This window comes from Nansenia antarctica (assembly GCF_963989245.1).
Source record: "Nansenia antarctica genome assembly, chromosome: 1".
NCBI lineage: Eukaryota > Metazoa > Chordata > Actinopteri > Argentiniformes > Microstomatidae > Nansenia > Nansenia antarctica.
In genome coordinates, this window is record NC_137674.1 from 113,115,662 (window position 1) to 113,142,834 (window position 27,173).

Consider the following 27,173-nt stretch of genomic DNA (forward strand, 5'->3'; position numbering starts at 1 on the left):
TCACCGTCCGCTGTGGTACCCGGGGAAGAACTGGTTGAGCAGCGCCTGGAGGGGCTTGTTGACCGTCATGGCGTAGCTCTTGCCCAGGTCGTGTCTGCAGGCCGGGCAGGTGTAGACCTCTGCCTTGAACGACCGCTGCAGGCATTCCTGGAACACACAAAGCAACAGTTCACCTTTCAGTACCTATATATATATATATATATACACACTTCTACAACAGCATGTTTGATACTGGATTCTGATTGGCTAGCAACAGTTCACCTTTCAGTAACACTTTCACATTTACATTTACATGTACATGTTTGGCATCTAGCAGACACCTTATTCCAAAGCAATCAATACATCAATACATTTGACTTAAGCAAGTGAATCATCAGTTCACCAGTTGCAGCAGGAAGAGTAATCTAGCTCAGGCCCGGGGCCACTGATGGAAGGAAAAGCCTTCTCCTATCACCTTCTTCTAAAACCTAGTTGTTGTGGGGGGGTTTTTGTTTGTTTTTTACACTGGAGAAACAGAGAAACAGTACAAGGGGGGCAATAGAAGTTCTTAGGGACACAGTGGAGGGGAAAGCGGGTGTCTTTAGGAGACATAGTGGTGAGGGTCAGAAGATGTCTCAGGAGGAGTTCACCTTTCAGTACCGATATTTCTACAACAGCATGTTTGGATACTGGATTCTGATTGGCTAGCAACAGTGGTAAATACCCCAACAACCTTCAGTTCAATGCGCCTCCCAATCTGATTAAGAACACCTGTGCTGACAATGCAATGGTTGATCTTGTTTATGGGACTATATTCTGTGGCGGAAGGATACATGTATTCTGAAACGAAAAAGTTGAAAAGTTACAACTGTGTATTTATTTTTGATATTATGTGGTGGCTGTTGTAGAAAAGCAATTTACCATTGGAGGGCTTGGCCTCGTGCCACAGCCCTGTACCAGTGGTAAATGAGTCCACAACCCCCTTCCTCTCATGGTAAATTGCTTCCATATACATATTCTTTTTATAGACACTGAAGAACAGGGAGACAGTACAAGGGGGGCAGTAGAAGTCTTAGGGGACACAGCAAACAGGAAAAGCGGGTGTCTCAGGAGACGCAGTGCTGGGAGGTAGTAGATGTCTACCCCTTTCTGTTTTGTCTAACTAAGAGAAGTCCAAATCTGAAAACCGCAAAGAGCAGCAAAAAGATGTTCAACTCACCCTGCAGACGTTGTGTTGGCACTCCGTGGTGAGGGGCTGGTAGGCCACTTCCTGGCAGCAGATACACAGGAACACCTCCTCAACTTTGTTCAAGAATCTCTGTAGAAAACAGAAGAAGTCACTGTTAAGTTCCGCAAACACAAAACGAGTGAGCAGTACTCGCTAAAAATCACTAAAACAGATCAAAACAAATATGGCGTCTCCCAACATTCAAGCAGCCCATCAATTGCTAGGAACCCTAACCCTAGGATCATAGATTAAAAGGATCTGACTTGTATAGCGCCTTATTCCAAAGCTCTTTACAACGGCCTCTCATTCACCCATTCACACACACATTCACACACCAATGGCGGCAAGCTACCATTTAATTGCACAAGGGTTTGTGTGTCTTACCGGTCCGAGGGTCAGGCTCTCCAGGGCTTCGTCCCAGACCTTCTTGTTGGCCTCGTCGCTCTTGATGAGAGCTTTCTGCTCGCGGGTCAGCTTGTACGCCTCCACCTTGCTCTTCTTAGGGGTTCCCTTGGCGGGCGAGGCCTTGTCCTCCGCCTCTGCTGCAACACACACACAGGTGGACCAGGTGTTACAACACACACACAGGTGGACCAGGTGTTACAACAGACACACAGGTGGACCAGGTGTTACAACAGACACACAGGTGGACCAGGTGTTACAACAGACACACAGGTGGACCAGGTGTTACAACAGACACACAGGTGGACCAGGTGTTACAACAGACACACAGGTGGACCAGGTGTTATAGAGGTGTTATAGAGGTGTTATAACAGACACACAGGTGGACCAGGTGTTATAGAGGTGTTACAACAGACACACAGGTGGACCAGGTGTTATAGGCACAGAGGTGGACCAGGTGTTAGAGGCACAGCAACATGAACTGCATCACCCTAACCCAGCCACTCCTCAGAGGAGAATAAGAGGCATCATCCCCAGGGGGGTATTCCATCAACGTCACTAAAGGAAAATCCAGGCTTATTTTGATAAATCCCACGAGATTTCCCCCCCCAAAAAACAGTCTCACGAGACTAGCCTGGATTTTCCTTAAGCCACAGTGAAGGGATACCCCCCAGGTTGTGAAGACATTGTAGTTTGTAGACATTGAAACTTTAAGATTTTGCCATTCAACGAGTGCTTCAAAACAGTAATCTCTGCAACAGAAATACATTAGCTACACTATATGTAAATGGTAAAAAGGTTAGACTGCACTTATATAGCGCTCTTTTGCTGCTCCAAAGCGCTTCACAACTGCCTCTCATTCACCCATTCACACACACATTCACACACCAATGGCGGCAAGCTACCATGCAAGGCGCCGGCCCGCTCACTGGGAGCAATTTTTGGGGTTCAGTGTCTTGCCTAAGGACACTTCGACATGTGGCCAGCCGGGGCTCGAACCGCTGATCTGCCAACCTTGCGATCATTAGACGGCAGCTCTACCTCCTGAGACACAGCCTCTACCTCCTGAGACACAGCCTCTACCTCCTGAGACACAGCCTCTACCTCCTGAGACACAGCCACACCAATGTATATGTATATGCATGTAAAGTATGTATATGTATGTAAAGGAAAGAGAAAATAACTTGATAACTTTAAAAGTGACCTATAGGGCTGTTACAATTATTCGACGTCATCGACGTCATCGATTACGTCAATACGTCGGTTGCCGTAAAATGCGTCGGTTAGTCGTAAAAAACAAAATGGCTGCGACCAGTGCAAACACGGAGGCAGAGCCTGCGGCTAAAAGACTTCGCCCACGATCGTCCAAAGTATGGGAGTACTTTACAAAAAAAGAAACCAATGGCAATGTGGTGGTCTGTAAACTGTGCAAAAACGAATTGGCCTATCACAGCAGTACGACTGCAATGAACGAGCACCTCAAGCGAAAGCATCCTGGAGCGCTTTGTGAAGACAGCCGCAAGCTAGCACCGTAAGTCAGCGTTGTATTTCTGTTCACTTTTCCGGCCGTGTATCAGTGAAAAATGGATAGCTACTAGCTGGCTAGCTACGGTAGCCTTACTAGCCTATTGTTATTGTGGTGCTCGCACCTACTGTACGTTATCTAGCTCGTAGCTCGCATGCTACGTTAGCATCAATTTAGCTAATCATAACATAGCAGCGAGAGTAACGTTAGCTATGTAGCTGGCTAGCTACGGTAGCCTTACTAGCCTATTGTTATTGTGGTGCTCGCACCTACTGTACGTTATCTAGCTCATAGCTCGCATGCTACATTAGGATCAATTTAGCTAATCATAACATAGCAGCGAGAGTAAAGTTAGCTAGCCATGTAGCTACTAGCTAGCTATGTGTTGTGGTGATGGACAGACTTCTAAATGGCCATGTTGGCTAAACATAGCAGTGAGGTGGAAATTAAGGGGCCTACACATGATAAGAAATGTGTGCTTTTTTTATTTTCAGGAAGCAAAGCAGTGTGGAAAACTTTTTCCACAAAAAGAGCACAACTCCATGCACACCCCAGATGGCTGCTCAGCTTTCTAACAGCATCTTACAGATGATCGTCAAGGACATGCGACCTGTTGCTATTGTGGAGGGTCAAGGCTTTCGTGAGATGATCAACACATTTGAAGTTAACTTTTATATTTTATAATATTATATTTTATGTTGAGATTGTTATTGTTAAAGATTGTTACTGAGAGTATACGGTATTCCGGTTAGAATTTCACTTTTTTACAGAATTTACTGCATTCCTTGCACTTTTCCTTTTACTTGAAGTTAACTTTTATATTTTATAATATTATATTTTATGTTGGACTGTAAGAAAGAGAGGATATTTTTGTTGTGTGGAATATTGCCCTGCAGTGCAAGAATAATTGAATAAAATACTGAAATGTTGATAAGAGAAGTTTTTGACATTATTTGGGGAAAATTAAGTGATACATTAATCGAAAAGCAAAAAAATAATCGTTAGACTAATCGCTAAATTAGTCGTTAGACTAACCGACTAACCGACAAAATAATCGTTAGATTAATCGTTAGAAAAATAGTCGTTTGGGACAGCCCTAGTGACCTAAGCTAATATAGATGCTACATGTCTCACCGGCCTGGGTGTGTGTGTGTGTGTGTGTGTGTGTGTGTAAGTGACCTCACCGGCCTGGGACTTCCTCTTCCTCTTGCCCTTGGTGGGCGTCTCCGCCTCCTCCTCCTCCATCTTGTTCTCCTTCTCCTTCTCCTTGGCAGCCTGTGCCTCCAGGTAGCCCTCAGGGTACTGACAAGAGATTCATACACATTAATAATAATAACAACAGGACATAATACACATTATTAATAATAATAAACAACAATAACAACAACAAAAACAGCAACAGCAGCAGCTGCTGCTCGCTTATCGTTAGCCTCATAGCATAAGTCATATTTTGGCCAAACAGGTAGCCCACAGGGTACTGACAAGAGATTAATAATAATAACAAAAACAGCAACAACAACAACAGCAGCAACAGCTGCTTTCATATCGTTAGCCTCATAGCATAATTCAGGGTTCAACAAGTCAAATATAATAACTTTTTAGACCTTTTGGTGACCTCTTTGAATAGACTTTTAGACCTATTCGCAACGCCATGTGATAGCTAGGCCTAGCCTCTCTCTACCTGCATGGTGAGGCCTAGCCTCTCTACCTGCATGGTGAGGCCTAGCCTCTCTACCTGCATGGTGAGGCCTAGCCTCTCTACCTGCATGGTGAGGCCTAGCCTCTCTCTCTACCTGCATGGTGAGGCCTAGCCTCTCTCTCTACCTGCATGGTGAGGCCTAGCCTCTCTCTCTACCTGCATGGTGAGGCCTAGCCTCTCTCTACCTGCATGGTGAGGCCTAGCCTCTCTCTACCTGCATGGTGAGGCCTAGCCTCTCTCTACCTGCATGGTGAGGCCTAACCTCTCTCTACCTGCATGGTGAGGCCTAGCCTCTCTCTACCTGCATGGTGAGGCCTAACCTCTCTCTCTCTCTACCTGCATGGTGAGGCCTAGCCTCTCTCTCTCTACCTGCATGGTGAGGCCTAACCTCTCTCTCTACCTGCATGGTGAGGCCTAACCTCTCTCTACCTGCATGGTGAGGCCTAGCGTCTCTCTCTACCTGCATGGTGAGGCCTAGCCTCTCTCTACCTGCATGGTGAGGCCTAGCGTCTCTCTCTACCTGCATGGTGAGGCCTAGCCTCTCTCTCTACCTGCATGGTGAGGCCTAGCCTCTCTCTCTCTACCTGCATGGTGAGGTTTAACCTCTCTCTCTACCTGCATGGTGAGGCCTAACCTCTCTCTCTACCTGCATGGTGAGGCCTAACCTCTCTCTACCTGCATGGTGAGGCCTAGCGTCTCTCTCTACCTGCATGGTGAGGCCTAGCCTCTCTCTACCTGCATGGTGAGGCCTAGCGTCTCTCTCTACCTGCATGGTGAGGCCTAGCCTCTCTCTCTACCTGCATGGTGAGGCCTAGCCTCTCTCTCTACCTGCATGGTGAGGCCTAGCCTCTCTCTACCTGCATGGTGAGGCCTAGCCTCCCTCTCTACCTGCATGGTGAGGCCTAGCCTCCCTCTCTACCTGCATGGTGAGGCCTAGTCTCTACCTGCATGGTGAGGCCCAGCTTCTTGATGCGGTCCTTGCCGTCGCGGGTCCAGGGCGCGGGCTCCTCGTCGTCCCGCCTCAGCATGTAGCGCCACACCAGGAAGCCAGACTTTCCCTTCTCTGGCCAGTACTTCACCACCTGGCGGGAGAGAGGGAGCGATGTGATTGGTTGACGTTAGAATTATAAGGTTCTATCTCCATTTTTTGTCAAAATTGAGTTTTTTTTACATAATCTGATCCATTAGGTGTTTATTAAATAGAGAGAGACAATACAGCCATTATTTTGGGGGAAATTAAGTGATACATTAACCGAACAGTAAAAAAAATAATCGTTAGACTAATCGTTAGAAAAATAGTCGTTTGGGACAGCCCTACTCTGAACTGCCTTAGACGGAGATGGAACCTTATCATTCTAAACGGAGATAGAACCTTATCATTCTAAACTCACAATTGGTTGAATTTAAACTGCTTAGATAGGACCCACCTTTGTTGACACAAAACAGTTAGATAATTCTCTCTCAGCTACATAACTCTTTTTCATAAGTTAATAATAATAATAATAACTTTATTTGTATAGCTCTTTTCCTGCAAACATTGCAGCTCAAAGTGCTTTAATCATTATATAATCTTAATTTAATTATTTAGTCATTTAAAGGCAATATGGGTTTTTAGTCTTGACTTAAACATATTTGCTGAGGTTGCATCTCTAATGTAAACTGGCAGTGAGACACAATCTGGGTGCATGAAATGAGAATGCAGCCTCACTAAATTCAGTGTTTCCTCTACATGCATTTATTGGTGGCGGGCCGCCACGAATGAATTTCCTCCGCCACGAATTGATTCAGTCCACAAAAAAATTAAAAAAAATTAAAAATAAAAAAATCTGAACATTTTAGCTGATTAAAATATATCTGATCCTAGATCAGCGCTATAATGGATGTTGACTAAAAGTGCACCTAAATCCACGCCCATCTCTCTCTAACCGCTGATCCAAAATCAGATTAATGACATTCAGTTGACGACGTGACACAAGGGCTCCTGATTGGTCTAAATGTGAACTGTGGTATTATTGTTATTGTGTACAGGCCACCGTAGTGACATCAGGGGGGTATTCCATCAACATCGCTAAAGGGAAAATCCAGGTTTAGTCTGATAAATCTCGCGAGAGTTCTTAAAAATATCCAGGCATATTCTGATAGGTCTCGCGAGAGTTATCAAAAATAAGCCAGGATTTTCCTTTAGCAATGTTGATGGAATACCCCCCAGGTCAGGTGGGCAGGTTACGACGAGACAACAAGAGACCGGTATTGTAGAGCTTACAGAGCGAGTTAAAATAAAGACACTTACCGTATTTTCCGCACTATAAGGCGCACTTAAGTCCCAAAAAAAAAAAAAAAAACGACAGTGCGCCTTATAATCCGGTGCGCCTTATATATGGATCAAAATGTAAAAATTACATGACCAATATTTTTTTTTTCATAATAATAAAATTTTTCAGTACGACTGGTAAACTACAAAGCCGCACCGCTTGCAGCATTACGGTAATCAGTAAACGACGGCCGCCATCTTGGAATCTCCGCGAATGCTATGCTATTGTTATGCTATCATGTGCTCTGAATGGATGCCGTACTCACCCAACTGTTCAATTCGGACACTGAAGAAGAATAATTCAAGGGATTCGTGGACGAGGAATGAACTGAAAGTGAGCTTTACGTGTTATACATAACTGAACAATGTTGAGTTATGCACTAACGTTTGATTTAGTGGTATCAGACTGTTTCTTTTACTACGTGTTTACTGAAATAAAGTTTGAATGTTTGACTGAATTGAATTAATGAACATCTCATCATTAAAGTAAAAAAATGTACTAAAGTACCCACTCGATCTAATAAACAACATTATTTGTTTGTACTTATTTGTACTTATTTGTACTTATTTGTTTAGTACAAAAAAATGTACTAAAGTACCCACTCGATCTAATAAACAACAGTTTAACGATCACTAAACACTTATAATTTGTGTATTGGATTCATTATTCTCGTTTGCCGGAGGCTACCGGTAAGGGAGGGTTGATTTGTAAACATACTTTCGTTTTAGCTCGTGTTCAAAAGCAAGAACTGTGTGTTCATCTAGTTATGTGTAGTTATGTGTTTTTAGCATGTCGATGTTCTCCCAGTATGTTGTCATGTTATTAAAATACAGTTTAGACCTTCGTAGCGATGTGTTTTGTTAGCAGTGTTCGTAGCTGTGGCTGCGTTCAGAGTCACAACTGAAAAATTACGTTGCACATTTCACCAGGAGCTGTCACATATTGGTTGTTGGTTATAATTGTATAGCCTATTGGTTGTTTTCTGGTGTTGTTTTATTGTTTTGCTCTGTTTGTAGTCTACTTGATGTATTTTTATCAGCTGTTAAATCACCACAGCGGTTAATCCACTAATAGAGATAATACCAGATTGAAAATGCTTGTAGCTAACTACTCTATATCTCGTGGTCGCAGCTATTGCGAATTGCTATTCACGCGAGTCAGCTGTGAATCACCGCAGGTCCTTGACGCTTGTTGCAAAAATGGATGACGAACGGCTGATACTTGAGGTGGAAAAATATATATTTTTGACAGTGGAGCAGGTAGAACGTTGACGGTGACAACGCTCAGGTGGAGCATGGACAACGGGAAGTTGACACAACACCGATGGAGAGGTGACGCAACGCAGTAGGTGGAGCTTGGGCGTAACGCAACCCCAGTCAAACGTTTGACTGCAGTATTTTCTATTCTATGCGCTTTATAATCCGGTGCGCTTTATAATCCGGTGCGCCTTGTATATGAAAACAATTCTAAAATAGGCCATTCATTGAAGGTGCGCCTTATAATCCGGTGCGCCTTATAGTGCGGAAAATACGGTACATTGAAATACAGAAGGACTCACGTGTATGTTTAATAGAATAACACGACATGGTGTCAGAAGTCCTGTAAGTGAGTGTTAAGAGTTAGATCGGCCGACAAGTGTCATTTGAGCTCGTGACGGTGAGAAGGGAGAAGAAAAGATGGATGCTAATGCTAACGCGAGAGCAGCTGCAGTCCAGAGAACGGCGCCAGTTTCAAGTGCTACGTTAGCAGACATTAGCATGTCAAAAAAAACGATTCTTATGTGCCGTCACTTTAGCAACGACACAGTATTGTCAAGGGGAAAAGAAGGGGAGACGATTTTTTTATTGACAACGGAATTACATGCTGGAAAAACATGCAGCTAAAATTCAGGGAACATTTGGACAATAAGAGACACACGGGAGAAGTACGGGAAAACAGGGCTCATGTGGGTCTCATCAAAGGTAAGAGTTTGTTTTCTTTAACTCAGCTGATACTCAGCTGTTTACCGAATGCTCCATCTGACTGTGATTTTACTTCTGTAATGTGGTGGGTTGACATAATTCACGCACGGAACTATAGGTTGAGACTATTGTTCCGTCCGTAGTACCCAAGTTGTTTAGACTGTTCTATTTACTGCTTAAGTGTGTTGTTGACAATCGTTCAGGTCCTTCATTAAACGTTTAGCTTTGTCATTTGATACGCTGCCTACGACTACCATCTCTCTGCACTACAGTAAACAGTTAATCAGTAACGTTAGCCGCTTTTGTGCTCATGTAGGCCTACTTCGTATTATATTATAGCTGATGATCTTTGTGTGTGTGTATGTGACTGTCAGTCACAAGTTTATATTCTGTATATTCATTTATGTATTTTTTTGGCCATCCTCTAGTTTTGGCTGTGATTAGAAAAAGAAAAAAAAAATGCGCGTGCACGCGAAAAAAATCGCACGCACAGCGCGCGTGCGGTCACGGCCATCCGCCACCATTCTAAAAATTCCTGGAAGAAACACTGAAATCTCTTCTTTTGTACATGTGGTACACAGACAAAACCAGCGTCAGAAGACCCGAGAGCTCTATTGGGCTGATATGCTAGCAGAAGACCTGAGAGCTCTATTGGGCTGATATGCTAGCAGAAGGTCTTTCAAATATTCTGGTGCTGTGCCAGTGAGTAATATATCATACTGATGTATATTCACTTAATAGTCATACTCACTGTAATAACTACTGTAGTCTGTACACAAACCACTAATTTGCACTTTCTGGTTAGACGCTAAATTGCATTTCAGCGCTTTACAACGGCCTCTCATTCACCCATTCTCACACTCATTCACACACCAATGGCGGCCAAGCTACCATGCAAGGCGCCGGCCCGCTCATTGGGAGCGATTTGGGGTTCAGTCAGTGTCTTGCCCAAGGACACTTCGACATGTGGCCAGCCGGGGCTCGAACCGCCGTTCTGCCGACCTTGCGATCATTAGACGGCGGCTCTACCTCCGGCGCCACAGCCTCAACCTCCTGAGACACAGCCTCTACCTCCTGAGACACAGCCTCTACCACCTGAGACACAGCCTCTACCTCCTGAGACACAGCCTCTACCTCCTGAGACACAGCCTCTACCTCCTGAGACACAGCCTCTACCTCCTGAGACACAGCCGCTACCTCCTGAGACACAGCCGCTACCTCCTGAGACACAGCCGCTACCTCCTGAGACACAGCCGCTACCTCCTGAGACACAGCCGCTACCTCCTGAGACACAGCCGCTACCTCCTGAGACACAGCCGCTACCTCCTGAGACACAGCCGCTACCTCCTGAGACACAGCCGCTACCTCCTGAGACACAGCCGCTACCTCCTGAGACACAGCCTCTACCTCCTGAGACATAACCTCTACCTCCTGAGACACAACCTCTACCTCCTGAGACACAGCCACCCCAACAAGGCCCATATCCGTGTCGCTCTCTCTCTCTCTCTCTCTCTCCCCACCTTGTAGATGCCGTCGTAGCGGTTGCCGTCCTCTGGGCTGTACTTGCTGTGCTTGCGGCCCTTGGAGCTGCGCACCACCCTGACAGGCTTGCCCGCCTTCCACTGCTTTGCATCGGCCCCGTCTTTGTCGTTCACAGCGGCGTTGCAGTTGAGAGCCAGAGCCCTGCGACACACAACACAACACTATTTGAGATTCAAAGCAGGCGACACGGTGGATAGCAGGGAAAGTAAGTAAGTAAGTAAGTAAGTAAATAAAACTTTATTTATATAGCACCCTTCCCAGCACGGATGCACAGGGGTGCTTTACATATAAAATAAATTAAAATATAAAAAAGTGCAAATTCAAAACATCAATGATTAAAAACAGAAAGGAGACAGAACATAAACTGGAACAATAAGAAGGCTATTGACTGCCGGCCTGTCTAAACAGATGTGTCTTAAGTTGCCGCTTAAAAATGTGTTCTGAGGGAGCGTCTGTGGTTTCACAGACACGGCTTAAGCCTTAGTCTAGGGGGGTATTCCATCAACGTCTAGGCAAGGAAAATCCAGGCTTATTTTTTATATCAAAAGCCTGTCTCTGCCTGAGACTTATCAAAAAAAAAAAGAATTGCCCTTTAGCGACATTGATGGAATACCCCCCTGGACTAAACCACACTTTCAGGTTTCAAGATACTTTTTTTTTAGTCTGAAGCCTTGTCTGTGAGACCGGTCCATTGTTGTTGTGTGGAGTCAGTACCACCATAGAAGAAGCAGACATGTTGGATTTGTGATGTCATGTACCTTCTCAAGGTGGAAAAGATGAGATGCACATTGCAGGGATCAACTGGGAGGTTTAGTGCAGTGTGGCAGCCTTTCATTTCTTACGTGGAACGTCTAACAATGCCTCTTACTTCTTAAAAATGGCTTTGTATTTTATATACGAGAAGTACTCTGTGAACTGTTATTTATTTATTTTTTGTTTCTGTTTTTGTTTTGTTGTTTTCGCTGTGTGCTTATGTCTGTTGCGTAATGTAATGTCTCTGAAAACTAAATAAAAAACACATTGAGTAAAAAAAAGAAGCAGACCTGCTCACTGCTGCTCAGGTACCCGTTCATGTTGGTGACGTACCTGTTCATGTTGGTGAGCTTCTGGTCACATGACTGCTCCGCCGTCCTCTTGTTCCCCGAGAGGTCGCGACCCCCGGAGCCGGTGTAGGTGAACTCATTACCGTCATCCTGGAACGAACAGGAAAACGTTCACTTTTAATTTTATTTATTTAACCTTTATTTAACCAGAAGGTTCCTTGAGATTAAAATCTCTTGTTCGAGGGAGACCTGGTCAAGACAGCACACCAGTAGTAACAGGTACAAGATTACAACATTGGAGAATAAAACATAATAAAAAACAGACATAAGGGATAACAGATAAATGTTATAAAATCCATCTTAGGAGTAGCAACTGCACTCTACTGTTACACCTTAACTGCTCCTCCTGAGACATCTACTGCCCCCCAGCACTGCTCCTCCTGAGACATCTACTGCCCCCCAGCACTGCTCCTCCTGAGACATCTACTGCCCCCCAGCACTGTGTCTCCTGAGACATCTACTACCCCCCAGCACTGTGTCTCCTGAGACATCTACTACCCCCCAGCACTGTGTCTCCTGAGACATCTACTACCCCCCAGCACTGTGTCTCCTGAGACATCTACTACCCCCCAGCACTGTGTCTCCTGAGACATCTACTACCCCCCAGCACTGTGTCTCCTGAGACATCTACTAACCCCCGGCACTGTGTCCCCTGAGACATCTACTACCCCCCAGCACTGTGTCTCCTGAGACATCTACTACCCCCCCAGCACTGTGTCTCCTGAGACATCTACTACCCCCCAGCACTGCGTCTCCTGAGACATCTACTGCCCCCCAGCACTGTGTCTCCTGAAGACACCTGCTTCCCCCTACACTGTGTCTCCTAAGACTTCTACTGTCTCTAGACTTTCTTTTTATTTCTTCTTCTATCACTGAGACTGCCAATGGCCCCGGGCCTGAGCTGGATTACTCTTCCTTGCTTCTTCACTTGCTTAGTCAAATGTATCGATTGTAAGTCGCTTTGGAATAAGACGTCTGCTAGATGCCAAACATGTAAATGTAAATGATCACACACACACAACACATCCATCACACACAACAACAACAACAACATGTCCACCCACCGCGTCATCCTCGTACCCCCCCGCCAGCACCAGAGAGTACGCTCCGTCGTTGCTCCTCCCATGGATCCCTGCTACGTGCGGCCGGTGGACCCCCGACTCACTGACCTGGGAACAGACAACATCAGACTCACTGACCTGCCACACAGGGAACAGGAAACATCAGGAGACAATCCACCACATTCACTGTCCCTCAGTTGTTCAAACACAACTCCCACAATCCACCTGTTCCTCAGTTAGGTGTCAAACACAACTCCCACATCACGACACACAAAGTTTACAAACACACCACAACATTTGGTAAATTACTAATGTCAGGTTATCAAGAAAAGGCCTGGATTTTTCCTCCGTTAGCAACGTTGGTGGAATACCCCCCGAGGTAAGTATTACACCCCCCTCGCCCCCCTTTGCCCCCCCCCCAAATAATTCCGGGTCGTTCCTCACCTGCACCCTGAACTTCCAGGGCGTGCCCACGGGGACCCCGGGGATCGGGCCGTGGTGATTGGATGGGACGATGGTGCACTGCTTGGTGCGCCCGACACAGGCCATCCCCTATTGGTCAGGAGAAATCTCATTAGAAACAGCAACTTGCAGAAGTAAAAATCAGACTGCTAGCTGTAGGGCTAGGTGTTGCTTCTCGACACGTATATTTACATTCACATACAGGAAATCGACTTGGTGAGGGTTGGTGTATTATAGGACATAAAAACAACAATACATAAGCAAAAACAATCATTAAAAATAATATTTTATTTACCTTTCCCCAGTCCCTCTGGGTGGTCGAGCTTGCGGACGCCATCCTGGATTTCTTCTTGCTTTCCTTCAGCTTCTCCCCCGCCAGCACCACCTCGCTGACATCGTTGCGGCACTCAGGACAATACCTGCAGGGAAGACAAGCACAGATCAGACCACAGACATGCAATAGAGTAACCTACAGAAGTTGGAAGTTAAAATCATTTAGCAGACGCCAAAGTGACTTATAATAACAAATATAATTTGTCTCAGTAAGTGAATCATTTATCCATCAGTCATCACAAGAACAAGTGATCTACGCTCAGGCCAGGGGCAGTCATAATGCGAGGAGGAGTTAATTATGTTTTATTTTATTTATTTTTAAATGAAATACCTCATGTCAAAATAATTTATAGTGAACTGGCTCAAACTAAATGGGACTGAAACATGTTAAACTAGCCTGTCTGTAGCTCCTGATAAACTAACCCTAAGGGGCGGCTGTGTCTCAGGAGGTAGAGGAGCCGCCATCTAATGATCACAAAGGTTGGCAGATCGGCGGTTCGAGCCCCAGCTGGCCACATGTCGAAGTGTCCTTGGGCAAGACACTGAACCCCAAAATTGCTCCCAGTGAGCGGGCCGGACGGCGCCTTGCATGGCAGCTTGCCGCCATTGGTGTGTGAATGGGTGTGTGAATGGGTGAATGAGAGTCAGTTGTAAAGCGCTTTGGATTAAGGCTCTATATAAGTGCAGTCCCCGCCTATAGCTCCTGGTAAACTAGCCCCCCCTCTCCTCCCCCCTGTAGCCCCTGGTACTGACCAGTCCTCGTCGGCGGGGATGGTGGTGAGGGGGGGGTTGAGGCAGTAGATGTGGAAGGCCATGTCACACTCGTCACACAGCAGCTGCTTGTCGGGGTCCTGCTTCACGCCGCACACGTGGCAGTTACACCAGCGGCAGTTCTTGTTGGGGTTGTCCTTGCAGTGCTTACACTCCGGCCCGTTGGACCCTGGACACCAGAGAGGGGGGGAGGGGAGAGGGAGAGAGAGAGAGACAAAGAGGGACAGAGAGGGACAGAGAGAGAGAGAGAGAGATAGAGACACAGAGAGACAGAGACAGAGAGAGACAGAGAGAGACAGAGAGAGAGACAGAGAGAGAGAGAGACAGAGAGAGAGAGAGAGAGAGAGAGACAGAGAGAGAGAGACTTTAGCCATGTGGAAGAGGACAACAAGGTACAACCCAACACCAGGTGTCAAAGGGACACTGTAAGTTCAGTCCATCACAGTAACTAGATGGACAATATTAAAGGTACATTGTCATCTGTAGTTTCATTTACTTGTTAAAAAATACGTTCCAACAGAAGTGAGGTTTGGTCCCGCCAGAGACCTCAAACCAACGTTTCCCACCAAAATAACAGTACACATTTCCGCAGCTCATGAAAAGGGGAACAAGTCAGCAACTGACCAAATGTTTGTACTTTTATTCCGAAAGAATTAAATAATTTCAACCAGAAATGTGTATTTCATTTGTGGGTGGTGACTTAATTTATTTCAAATCACCTTAAAAAGACCATCGATTCAAAACACGTCGTTGTTTTTTTTAAAAACATTGTTGAAAATCATTGGCCGCGTTCGTAAATTCCCTCAGAGTGCCGGAGTGTCTACCTCTTGTCCAATCAAATGACTTGGTTCCATTATGACGTAGGGGTGTAAATCACCAGCTTCATCACGATACGATATTATATCGATTTGTTTGTATGACGATACAATGTTTGACGATATCACAATGTCAGTCACGATACGATTTCGATTCAAGATCGATATGACGATTAAGGCTGCCACGATTAGTCGACTAGTCACGACGACGTCGACTACCAAAATCGTCGCCGACATATTTGGTAATCGCCGTAGTCGCATGTTTTTTTGGAGCTGAAATAAGCGTTTTTTTTTTTTTGTTTTTTTTTTGCCTAGCACCAGGGGAGCCCCCCCTACCAAATTTCGTTGTTTGGTACCTGTACTATATCAATGACAATAAAGACCATTCATTTCATTCGATAAGCATTCGTTTTTCTTCCCTGAAGCTGCCACTGGCTAGCGTCTCCCAGTGTCTTTGATGTACATGCGCAGTGTCGGTCATCCGGGGCACACGTGACTTCCCCGGAAAAACAAACAGAGAAATGTCTTCCTGTCCTCGTACCTCTAAAGTGTGGGAGCATTTCAACCACAACGTTGAAAAAAAGAATGTAAAATGTAAAATTTGCAAAGCTGAACTCGCTTATCATGGCAGCACGTCTATGATGCGCGAGCATCTAAAAAGGAAGCACGTTGTGGCAGATGACGAGGAAGACGATGGCTCGTCTCGGTAAGCTAGTTAGCTTGTTATTGGCTAACGATATCGTTACGTTAAAAGCCTTCTTACATTATTTTACGTTGTCATCAAAGCGATACTTATCAAATAGCAAAAAATGTTGTCTTAACGTTACAGTGCTAAGAAGGCGCGTTCTACTATGAGATGAGTGAAGCAAAGCAAAACTTTTGTACTCTGTACAAGTATTTATTTTTGTTTTTGTATTCTTTTGGTTGCCTAGTGCCTAGCCTACCTCATTTTACTCAGCAGTTTGCACCCTCTACTACTCTTTACATTACCGTACATTACATGCAAGTGATGCCAGAAATAAATCTGCAAAGTTCATTAAAATATCTATTTTTGAGTGAACAATCATTTTAATTGTCTTTATTTTTAGTTAGCACATGCCTACAACAACAACTAACAACTTCAAGCTAAATTTAGAAGCTGATTTAGAAGATGATAGCTAAATAAGAGCGATTGAGTAATTGTGCGATAAGCTGTAATTTATGATCCGATTAGTCGACTAATCGTTAAAATAATCGGTGACTAGTCGACTATGAAAATAATCGTTTGTGGCAGCCCTAATGACGATATGATCGATATGACGCGATATCATATACCAATCTAACACAATTATCAATTGTAATAAGTGGTAATTAACATACAGCTCATTAACACACACACACACACACACACACACACACACACACACACACACACAGGTTCAGAGAGACATCCAGTCACACACGCACACAAACACACACGTGTCACACACGTCCAGCAGGTCTGATATTGGTCTGACTGGATTCGCCTCGAAGAGTAGATGTTAAAAAATATCTTTGGTGTCCAAAACGGTCAATGTATTCGCCCATTAGACTCCCGTTAGACGCACTCTCATTAGACGCACTCACTCACACAAGCCGAACATTTCCGAAGATCACCGGAGATTGCCGAACGCGAGAGGAGGAGGAGCCGAGAAGTGGAGCCGAGCCAGTAGACAGTCACACACGGTGAATGCGAGTCACACATTGCGAACGCGAGTATGTTAACGTCCTTGGTTCAGAGAGATGTTCCAAAATATATATTAAAAGGGATAGACTTACTGTCTCTCATCAAAAATGAAAAACATTCGTATCTTTTTCAAGTCTGTATCGATGTATCGTTACACCCCTATTATGACGTTGAACCCAGTGTGCGCTCCGGCGAATTTACGAACGAGGCCAATGACACACAGTCAAGCCAAAATATTTAAATGCAATGGATTCAGCGAGTTACATTTTGGTCGGTTGCCGACTTGCTCCCCCTTCCACCAGCTGCTGTCACAAGTCACCACAGGAGCCTTGAGAGCTGCCCTCTGCAGACTGGGAGAGCACTGCCATGTTGCAGCTCGTATAAGTAAAACAGTGTTGCTACAGCAACCACCTTTAATAATAACTTTAATTTATATAGCGCCTTTTAAAAACCCAAGGGCGCTTTACAAGGGAATGTCAGACAAAACAGAAAACAAACAAAGCAAAAACTAAAACAATGACTAAGGGCCAAAGGCCTAGTTTGAAGTAGGGTGGGGGCGTTGCCGATCACTATGGGGAAGGAGTTTCAGAGAGTAGGTGCGGCCACGCTGAAGGTACACCCTTTAAACAATCAGTCCAGAGATAAAAGTGGTAGAAAGGTTGGAGGTGACAGCAGCAGGTGTTGTTTACACCTGCAGAGCAGCATGACTATAACGCCCTCAGGTAAACTTACACACCACTATATCCCAACATTTTAACTATAAACCTAAACTTCTCAGGGTTGTCTTGTTGATACCGTCTCCAGCGGTTAGTTTTAGTGTTGTTCCGATACCGATACTAGTATCGGCATGGCCACCGATACGCACAAAAATGCTGGTATCGGTATCGGCGAGTACTTTACAAAAACGTATATATATATATATTTATTTTTTATTTTTTATTTTTTTACTTAAGTTTTACAAAAACTTTACGAGTTTTACAAAGGTTTTGAGCAGTGCCAGACTAAGTGTTAGCAATAATTTTACATCGAGGTTAGTATGCGGCTCAAAAAACATGTTTTTTTGTTTTGTTTTTTCAAACGCCGTGGTATCGGATCGGTACTCGGTATCGGCAAGTACTGCACGGTCAGGTATCGGTATCAAAAAATGGTATCGGAACAACACTAGTTAGTTTTACTGAACGCAACCCCAGAATTTCCTAATTGTTACCCCGGAATGGAGGGGCCAACCCACTACCACTTAGAGGGCAGCTTTAAACATAACTCTGTGTGATGCCAAACACACGTTATATTTCTGAGCACAACACTAGTTGAAGTTTGCATTAGGTAGTGTGTTCCTCTCTAAGCCCCTCCCTCTCATGTGAGGTTGTGATGACTAACGAGTTGATTTTCTATAAACAAAGAAGTCCACTGAGCATTTCTGTAAAGCCAATCAATTTTGGAAAATTAAACAACAAGAATAGGGATTTAGTTCCTGTCGTACCCAAGCCATGGGTCCACTGAACTGAAACTTCATTGCATGCTAGCAGCTAGCCAAACTTGAAGGGAAACAAAGTACTGCTGCTAAATAGTTTTTGCCGATTCTGTTATGGTTGAATGAGCCAAGACAGATTCAGTTCATAGATTAGATTTGTATGAACTGTACATTGACCATCCGGGGCCAAAAATGTGAGGTTTATAAAAATAAAAAATAAAAATAAAGAATTAAGACATTCAGAGATTCCCGTAGCATCTCTTTAAAGTAGGGCTGTTACGATTATTCGACGTCATCGACGTCATCGATTACGTCAATACGTCGGTTGCCGTAAAATGCGTCGGTTAGTCGTAAAAAACAAAATGGCTGCGACCAGTGCAAACACGGAGGCAGAAAAAGACTTCGCCCACGATCGTCCAAAGTATGGGAGTACTTTACAAAAAAAGAAACCAATGGCAATGTGGTGGTCTGTAAACTGTGCAAAAATGAATTGGCCTATCACAGCAGTACGACTGCAATGAACGAGCACCTCAAGCGAAAGCATCCTGGAGCGCTTTGTGAAGACAGCCGCGAGCTAGCACCGTAAGTCAGCGTTGTATTTCTGTTCACTTTTCCGGCCGTGTATCAGTGAAAAATGGATAGCTACTAGTTGGCTAGCTACAGTAGCCTTACTAGCCTATTGTTATTGTGGTGCTCGCACCTACTGTACGTTATCTAGCTCGTAGCTCGCATGCTACGTTAGCATCAATTTAGCTAATCATAACATAGCAGCGAGAGTAACGTTAGCTATGTAGCTGGCTAGCTACGGTAGCCTTACTAGCCTATTGTTATTGTGGTGCTCGCACCTACTGTACGTTATCTAGCTCGTAGCTCGCATGCTACGTTAGCATCAATTTAGCTAATCATAACATAGCAGTGAGAGTAAAGTTAGCTAGCCATGTAGCTACTAGCTAGCTATGTGTTGTGGTGATGGACAGACTTCTAAATGGCCATGTTGGCTAAACATAGCAGTGAGGTGGAAATTAAGGGGCCTACACATGATAAGAAATGTGTGCTTTTTTTATTTTCAGGAAGCAAAGCAGTGTGGAAAACTTTTTCCACAAAAAGAGCACAACTCCATGCACACCCCAGATGGCTGCTCAGCTTTCTAACAGCATCTTACAGATGATCGTCAAGGACATGAGACCTGTTGCTATTGTGGAGGGTCAAGGCTTTCGTGAGATGATCAACACATTTGAAGTTAACTTTTATATTTTATAATATTATATTTTATGTTGAGATTGTTATTGCTAAAGATTGTTACTGAGAGTATACGGTATTCCGGTTCGAATTTCACTTTTTTACAGAATTTACTGCATTCCTTGCACTTTTCCTTTTACTTGAAGTTAACTTTTATATTTTATAATATTATATTTTATGTTGGACTGTAAGAAAGAGAGGATCTTTTTTGTTGTGTGGAATATTGCCCTGCAGTGCAAGAATAATTGAATAAAATACTGAAATGTTGATAAGAAGTTTTTGACATTTATTTGGGAAAAATTAAGTGACACATTAATCGAACAGCAAAAAATAATCGTTAGACTAATCGTTAAATTAGTCGCTAGACTAACCGAATAATCGACAAAATATTCGTTAGATTAATCGTTAAAAAAATAGTCGTTTGGGACAGCCCTACTTTAAAGACACACTAAAATGTACGATATTTCTGGAGGAATCGCTCTCTTTCTTCAGGAGAATCTATATGACAAACACGCACACTTAACGAGTGGATTCACCACACAACTGAAACGACCTGAAAACAAAGTTAAGACCAGCTACCATTACTACTCCACTTATTACTACTCCATGGTGTTTGGTCTTAGGAGACTTAAATTATGTTTTAGTTTCAAATCGTTTTTTTATGTAGCTCTCGTGGAATGTCAACCCTTCAGCATGACAAGTGACAAGTGTATCATAGAGATCAAGCGCTGTGAAGCATGTTTGTGTTGTTGCAGGTCCTGCATGCAGAAACCAGACTGCTCTGACACGTCCACATCAAGACATCTCAAACCAAATTCATGAATTACAAATTCTGAACTTTGAAAGCCATATTTTCACACTGTCCAATGGATGAATCTACTGTCCACTACCCCACAGAATGTGACGACTCAGACCTACTTTTCATTGGGCTGTCATGCGGAGCTCCGGATCCGTCCAAAGCACCAGGCTCCTCGATTTTGTAAATCTCAGTCAGGAACATGATCCTACAGTCATTCAGGGAGTCGCCAGCCTCTCTGAAATAAACACAAGCTTAGATTACATTTACATGTTTGGCATTTAGCAGAAGCCTTATTCCAAAGCGACTTACAATCGATACATTTGACTAAGCAAGTGAATCATCAATCCACCAGTCGTAGCAGGAAGAGTAATCCAGCTCAGGCCCATTGGCAGTCGTCGTGAAAAAGTGGTTAAGCTCTTAGCTTAAGCTACTAGAATGATCTAAAATTCAATATCACCAACACACCGAACAACCACTCCTTTACAATAAAACATTTACAACACCAATAACACAAAAACAATGAAATAAAACAACAACTCTAACTAACACCCTGAGGTAAACTGAGGAGGAGGAGGAGGAGGGTTAGGAGGAGAGGAAGGAGGAGGAGGGTTAGGAGGAGAAGGAGAGGAAGGAGGAGGGTTAGGAGGGGGAGAAGGAGGAGGAGGGTTAGGAGGAGAAGGAGAGGGAGGAGGAGGGAGAGGAGAAGGAAGGAGGAGGAGGAGAAGAAGGAGGAGGAGGGGGGAGAAGGAGGAGGAGGAGGAGAAGAAGGAGGAGGAGGGGGAGGAGGAGGGAGAGGGAGAGGGAGAGGGAGGAGGAGGAGTTACTAACCCCAGCAGGATCTTGGCGTGGATCTCGTGCACGGTGCGCGTCTCCCTCTTCTTCTGTATCTGGGCGTCGTACCAGTAGCCTCTGTCCTTGGGCTCGTCGGGGTTGTAGTTCACCATGACGACCATGCCCTGCTCCAGCTGGTGCCACTGGTACACGGTGCGGGCGCGTGGGCGCACGTCCACCGCCTGCAGCGGCACCACGCCGTTCTCTGGGTAGCTGAGGAGAGGAGAGAGAGAGAAACACACAACATGAACAGACACACTCAGTATTCTGCTCAGACACACTACAGGTGTTCAGCTCCGCACAGCCGCTGTGGTGGCAGTGATGTAGCTGGAGGAAGGTGGGTGAATCAAAGAGCTGTTTGAATGCCGAGGCGCTGAGTACTGAGGCAGTGGGTGGGTGACACACATACACACACAACTTTCTTCCTCTCTCTCTGACACACACACACACACACACACACACACACACACACACCTCTGGTTCTCTTACACATTTCCAGCAGCAAACCAATGGAACAAACGTTTGTGTTTCTGTGCACATAACAGCATGACAGCACTGTGAAACCTCCTCATGCAGTGTTTGGTAGCCCATACTGTGGTACTGAGCTAAAGGCTTATTTTATCATAGAGACTTATGAAAATAAGTCTGGATTTTCCTTTTAGCGACATTGATGGAACACTCCCCTTCCTCCTAGTCTGTACATCAGATCAACAAACTATGAAAACATGAAACATGAGCCCTCACTCTTCGTATTTGACGTGGTAGCGTATGTCCTCGTCTGCAGGCGGGTCTGACTCCGCCTCCTCCTTGGGCGTCTTGGTGACGTTGACGATCTGAGCCTCGAACCAGGCACCCATGTTCAGGTCCCTGGCGTCAACAAACTCGTTTATCTAAAACAAAATAAAGACTATTATTATTATAATACATTAGGCTATTAAAAGGGCTATTATTATATATTAGGCAATTAGCTGCAACGTTTGCAGTGCTATACAAATAAAAAGTTATTGTTATTATTATTAAAGAGGATATTATTGACAACCATGAAATGTTGTGAAACCGAACACTATTGGATTAAACAATACTTACTAAACAATTGAACACTATTTTTCCCCAATTCACTTTAAACCAATTAACGTAAAAACAGTCACACCCAAAACGACAATATATTTTCACAGCTCTGCGAGTCTAAGAGCATAATTAGATCGACGATGACAACCATGAAATGTTGCGCAACTGAACACTATTGGACTAAACAATTGAACACTTTTTTTTAACCAAATTCATGAATTACAAATTCTGAACATTGAAAGACATATTTTCACACTCAGAATCTACTGTCCACTGAATCACAAAATTGGACTACTCAAACCTACTTCTCATTGGACTTTTTTTTACAATTCAACTTTAAACCCAATTGACGTGAAGAAAAAAAACAATATTCACACCCAAAACGACAGTAGCCGATATTTCACAACTCAGCAAGCGCAGAGCATAATTCTCTCACACACACAAACACAGTAAACACTCTGCCTCATATCGGGGATGCTCCCAGCGCCCCACCCCCACCCCCCATGCCTCCCCCACCACTCCATGCCTCCCCCACCTTGTAGCAGCCAAACCCTGGGTCGATGAGGTCTGGCGTGTCTGTAGTCTGGGCCGAGGGTCCGGCTGCCCCCCCCTCCGCCTCCCCTCCGTGGGTGGAGCTCTTGTCAGACTCGCTCTGCGCCGAGCCGCAGCCAGAGTCAGAGTCGGACAGCTCGGCCTCTTTGTCCCCCTTGCCTTTGAGCAGGGGGGCGGCGGGGGGGGGCGGAGCCACCCTCACTAGCAGCTGCACGATGTCATTCAGCCCCACGCTGTAGTCGAAGATGGTGTGGCCATCCTCCATCTAAGGGCCAGAGACAGACAGGACCATAACAATGACTTTAGTAGAGGCGTTATGAGACTTTATACAACAGTTAGTTCCGGCCAAGTAATTTGATTGGACGAGAGGCATTCCATGAATATATATATATATACAGTATAACAGCACTGGGACTTTTAACTATATGTATCACTCCGCCGCACAGATGTTCTACTTACTAAATGACCGTTAATTAGACTACATTGTTTGTGTTCAGGTTACTAGGCAACAGTCCATTTGAAGTTCAGTTGCGGAACTATTTTTTGTTTATTTTTATGATTAAATAAACAAACAAGTCATAATCTGTTGTCGCTCATTACTGTTAACTAATAAAATCGCGCTGTAGAACTGTTGTATAAAAGCAATATCACACTCGAGGTCGTGTGATATTGCTTAAATGAGACGATGGCAGTTGGGTCTAGTAAACGTGAGCTTCCATCTACAGATGGACCAGAGAGAGAGAGGACCATAACAATGACGTTAGTAGAGGAGTTATGAGACTATGAGACACGATGGCAGTTTGGACAGTGGTGTAGTCTAGTGTTTTCTAGTCTAGTGTTTTCTAGTGGGTATACTGTGATTTTTCCCTCCCAGCCTCATATCGTTCATTTTGGAACGGCATTTAAAAATAAATCTGCGCTCCCTATCTAACGTTATATATCTAACATTACATGTTATAAGGCTGATCTGTGCATGATAGTGCTGCATTTTGACAAATTTCATGTCGCATTTCCCCCCGTTGATGGTGTATGACGCTATAGTCAGTCCCAATGGTCCAAAAGTCAAGTGCTTCGTAACCCAGACGGGGTGAATTTTATGAATGAAAGTGAGAGTGAAAGTTCTGTCACAAAACGCGGTTACGTATCCTCGCACATTTTTAAGTGGGTATACGGAAATCTTTGGCCTTTCCTAGTGGGTATACGGCATAGTCCTGCGTATCACCTAGACTACACCACTGGGTTGGGGCTAGTAAACGTGAGCTGCTTCCTGCCTACCTGCTTGCCCCGGTAGAAGAGTCTCTGGAGCTCCGGCTCCACCTTGAACAGCTCTGTGATCTTGAGGCGCAGCTCGTCCACCTTGGTGAGTTTGGACAGGGAGTCGATCCGGTGTGTCTCCCTGCCGTCCATGGTGCGCACTTGAATCCACATGGTAGCTGCCCTGATGTGAGAAAAAAGGGAGCCAAACCAACTTGTTAGTTAACAGAACAGAACAGGGGATGGGACCCAACCCGACCTGAATTGTTTTGGGGGGTTTTTAAAAGCACATGTTGGGTGTTTTCCTTTCTTTTTTCTACACACAACCAACATGCTGGTTTTTACCACAGTGCTGGAGGGAGTCTGAACTGAAGCCACTCCCTCCCTCCTGTTTTTAAAGGTCTAACTGCGACCCCATCTGGGCGCGAAAAGGCGCTAAACACAGGCTGGCCGTTCGTCAACTCGCTGTGGAAATCTGATCAGCACTCATGGAATGCCTCTGCGTCCAATCAGATGACTCGGTCCCTTTATGACGTCGGACGCAGTGTGCGCTCCGGCGCTCTCAGAGGGAATTTACGAACTGGCAAAATGAGTCAAGATACTCCAGGGTATATACAGGAATCTGGAGGTTAATTTCAATACCTTTCTAAGACTTTTTAAAGACCTTGTCAATATTTTTCCAGACCTCACCGCCACTTGGAGCTGTAACCGTTTACATCAGTGACACCTTTAACTTAACAGTTTTAGTTTGCAATAGACCAGACCACTATCATACAACAGAATCTCTGGTTCATCTTTGTTTTTAAATAATAAATTCACAAACTTTTACTAGGACTCAAACTCTTTGGACAGAGTCTAATTCAGAAAAATACCTACAAAATTTAAGACCTCGTAAAATCGTGATAAGACTTTTTAATAATTATTAAGGGTCTTGATTTTCCCAAAATTGATTTATCAACTTAATACTTTTCAAGACACCGCGGATACCATGTCAAGATATGGTGGACACACAACAACCAGCCCTGGTGAAACTAGACCCCTACAGGAGGTAGTTGCCGAGGTCTTGACAGCCTGTAAGTTTACTCCGGGTCAGCTCCGGTGGGGGAGGGAGGGAAGGTGCACAAACATGGTTGTTTGACTGCATTTTTAGCTCAAAACTGGAGCTTTTTAGCTCAACTTGTCATGCATAAGCAGCTCACCATATCAGTACACACAGAAAAGGAGTAGGTAGATAAAATGCATGCATAGATTTTGGAACATTGTTGTTTGACTGCATAGACTTTGTAGGGACACAGAGAGGGTGTGCTGTTCTCCGCGCGCTATTTACTTTACTTGGATGATCGATAGACGATTCATCTACTTAACTGATCAACTCTTAATAGCCGATAGTGATCATTCACCAAGCTAGTGAGCATATGTATGCATGCACCATATGCATGTTAGGTGAAATGCGTCGGGTAGATATATCTGCTGTAAAGTTCATTGCTAGAAGAAAATCAAACAATTCTCCCTGAAGAAATCACAGGCGAAAACCCTGTTTTTTTTTGTTTTTTTAAATCTAAAGCTAAAAAACCTTATGATTAAACACAAACAGTTATATCTATGTCTTTTGTATCCATTAACCTATTGTCTTATTGAATGTTTTATCTATTTACTTCTTAGATTTGCTTTTATTCATTGGCATTTTATTGTTCTTACTACGCTGCTCTTGCTGTATTTTTAAATAATGAATGTAAAGCACTTCGAATTAGTATTAAATTATTGTTGTAATGAAATGTGCTGTACAAATAAACCTGCCTGGGTTGCCATGACTGGCAGCAGCCACATCACACTGGGCAGGCGACATTGACAGTCAATTCAGTTCGTAAATACGCTCTGGAACTCTGATCAGCACTCATAGAATGCCTCTCGTCCAATTAGATCACTCGGTCCCTTTATGACGTCGTACCCAGGGTGCGCTGCGGCTCTCCCAGAGCGAGTTTACGAACGAACCTAGAAACACCACGCTACATGGAGCTAAGGAGGCTAACGTCGTTAGCCAGTAACTGGGAGAGCTTTTTATATACTGTCATTATATTATATTATTCTTATTATATATTACATTATATATATTCGTATTATATATTATATTATATATAGATATTATATTAGAGAAGAAACCAGATTTCTGATTGACTCTTTCTAGAATGAGAGAGTCTCAACTGTGACTTTGCCAAGTTTTTAACCATGCAAGCTGAACTTATTTGTCAAGCGAGAGAAACTTTTAGAAAGTGCAAATGTTACGTTACCTGTTGTTTGTCCAAATGCAAACAGTAAAATTACCTTTGATAGTCCGTAAACAACTTCTAAACTTTAGCGACACGAGCTACTCCTCTCCTGTGTTTGGGTCTCTGAATGATTCTTCAATGGTTGGTTTCCCCGCCCTGCACAAGACTATCTCTCTCGCTATTGGATGTCACTGCTTCGAATGTCGTCTCTGATAGGCTGCCAAGCCTGTCCGTCAAAACACTGACCGGAGCTTAGGCTCAGCGCGCGAAACTGTGGTCTCGCGAGATTATGTAAAATACAACAATCTCCCCAAAAGCCAAATAGCGACTCCCGTTTGTGCCTCAAGTTGCGTGTTTGTAACCTCTTTGTAACAAGGGACACCCAGTCAATGTCTGCGGTCACAACTCGTTTAAAACGTATGTTTAGTTTGTTAAAAACGAACACATTCGTTAAGCTTTTGCTGAGCTTTGAGCGCAGAGAGGAGAGGCTGTCCCCAGCCATGAGGCGTCACAGCGTGATGTTGTTGTACAGCAAGTCTCGTTCAGTTTGGCGGGAGAAAGGCTGGCCAACAATGTAACACTGACAGTATAATATAATATATAATATATCATAATAATATATAATAATAATATATAATAATATAATATATAATAATAATATATATAATATAATATAATATATATAATATAATATATAATAATATAATGACAGTATATACACCGATATTATCAATGTGGGTGTGTGCGTGGGTGTCTGTTATATTGATGCGTGGGCGTGCGTGTGCGCGCGTGTG

General features: G+C 44.1%; 1 protein-coding gene across 1 annotated transcript; it reads right to left on the reverse strand.

Moving 5' to 3' along the window:
• On the reverse strand, positions 1-26,499 carry uhrf1 (ubiquitin-like with PHD and ring finger domains 1; the record flags this gene model as incomplete). The annotated part of the gene is made up of 17 exons (XM_080550218.1): positions 26,435-26,499; positions 24,134-24,296; positions 22,842-23,123; positions 21,983-22,128; positions 21,236-21,451; positions 20,527-20,642; positions 14,361-14,547; positions 13,570-13,693; positions 13,257-13,364; positions 12,816-12,920; positions 11,735-11,841; positions 10,627-10,789; positions 5,778-5,915; positions 4,319-4,436; positions 1,592-1,749; positions 1,199-1,297; positions 1-147 (listed from the first exon to the last, which is right to left on the reverse strand). Exons 2-17 carry the CDS (start codon positions 24,284-24,286, stop codon positions 1-3), a joined length of 2,367 nt encoding a protein of 788 aa, XP_080406344.1. The 5' UTR covers positions 24,287-24,296; positions 26,435-26,499.
• Between the last annotated feature and the right edge of the window lie 674 nt (positions 26,500-27,173).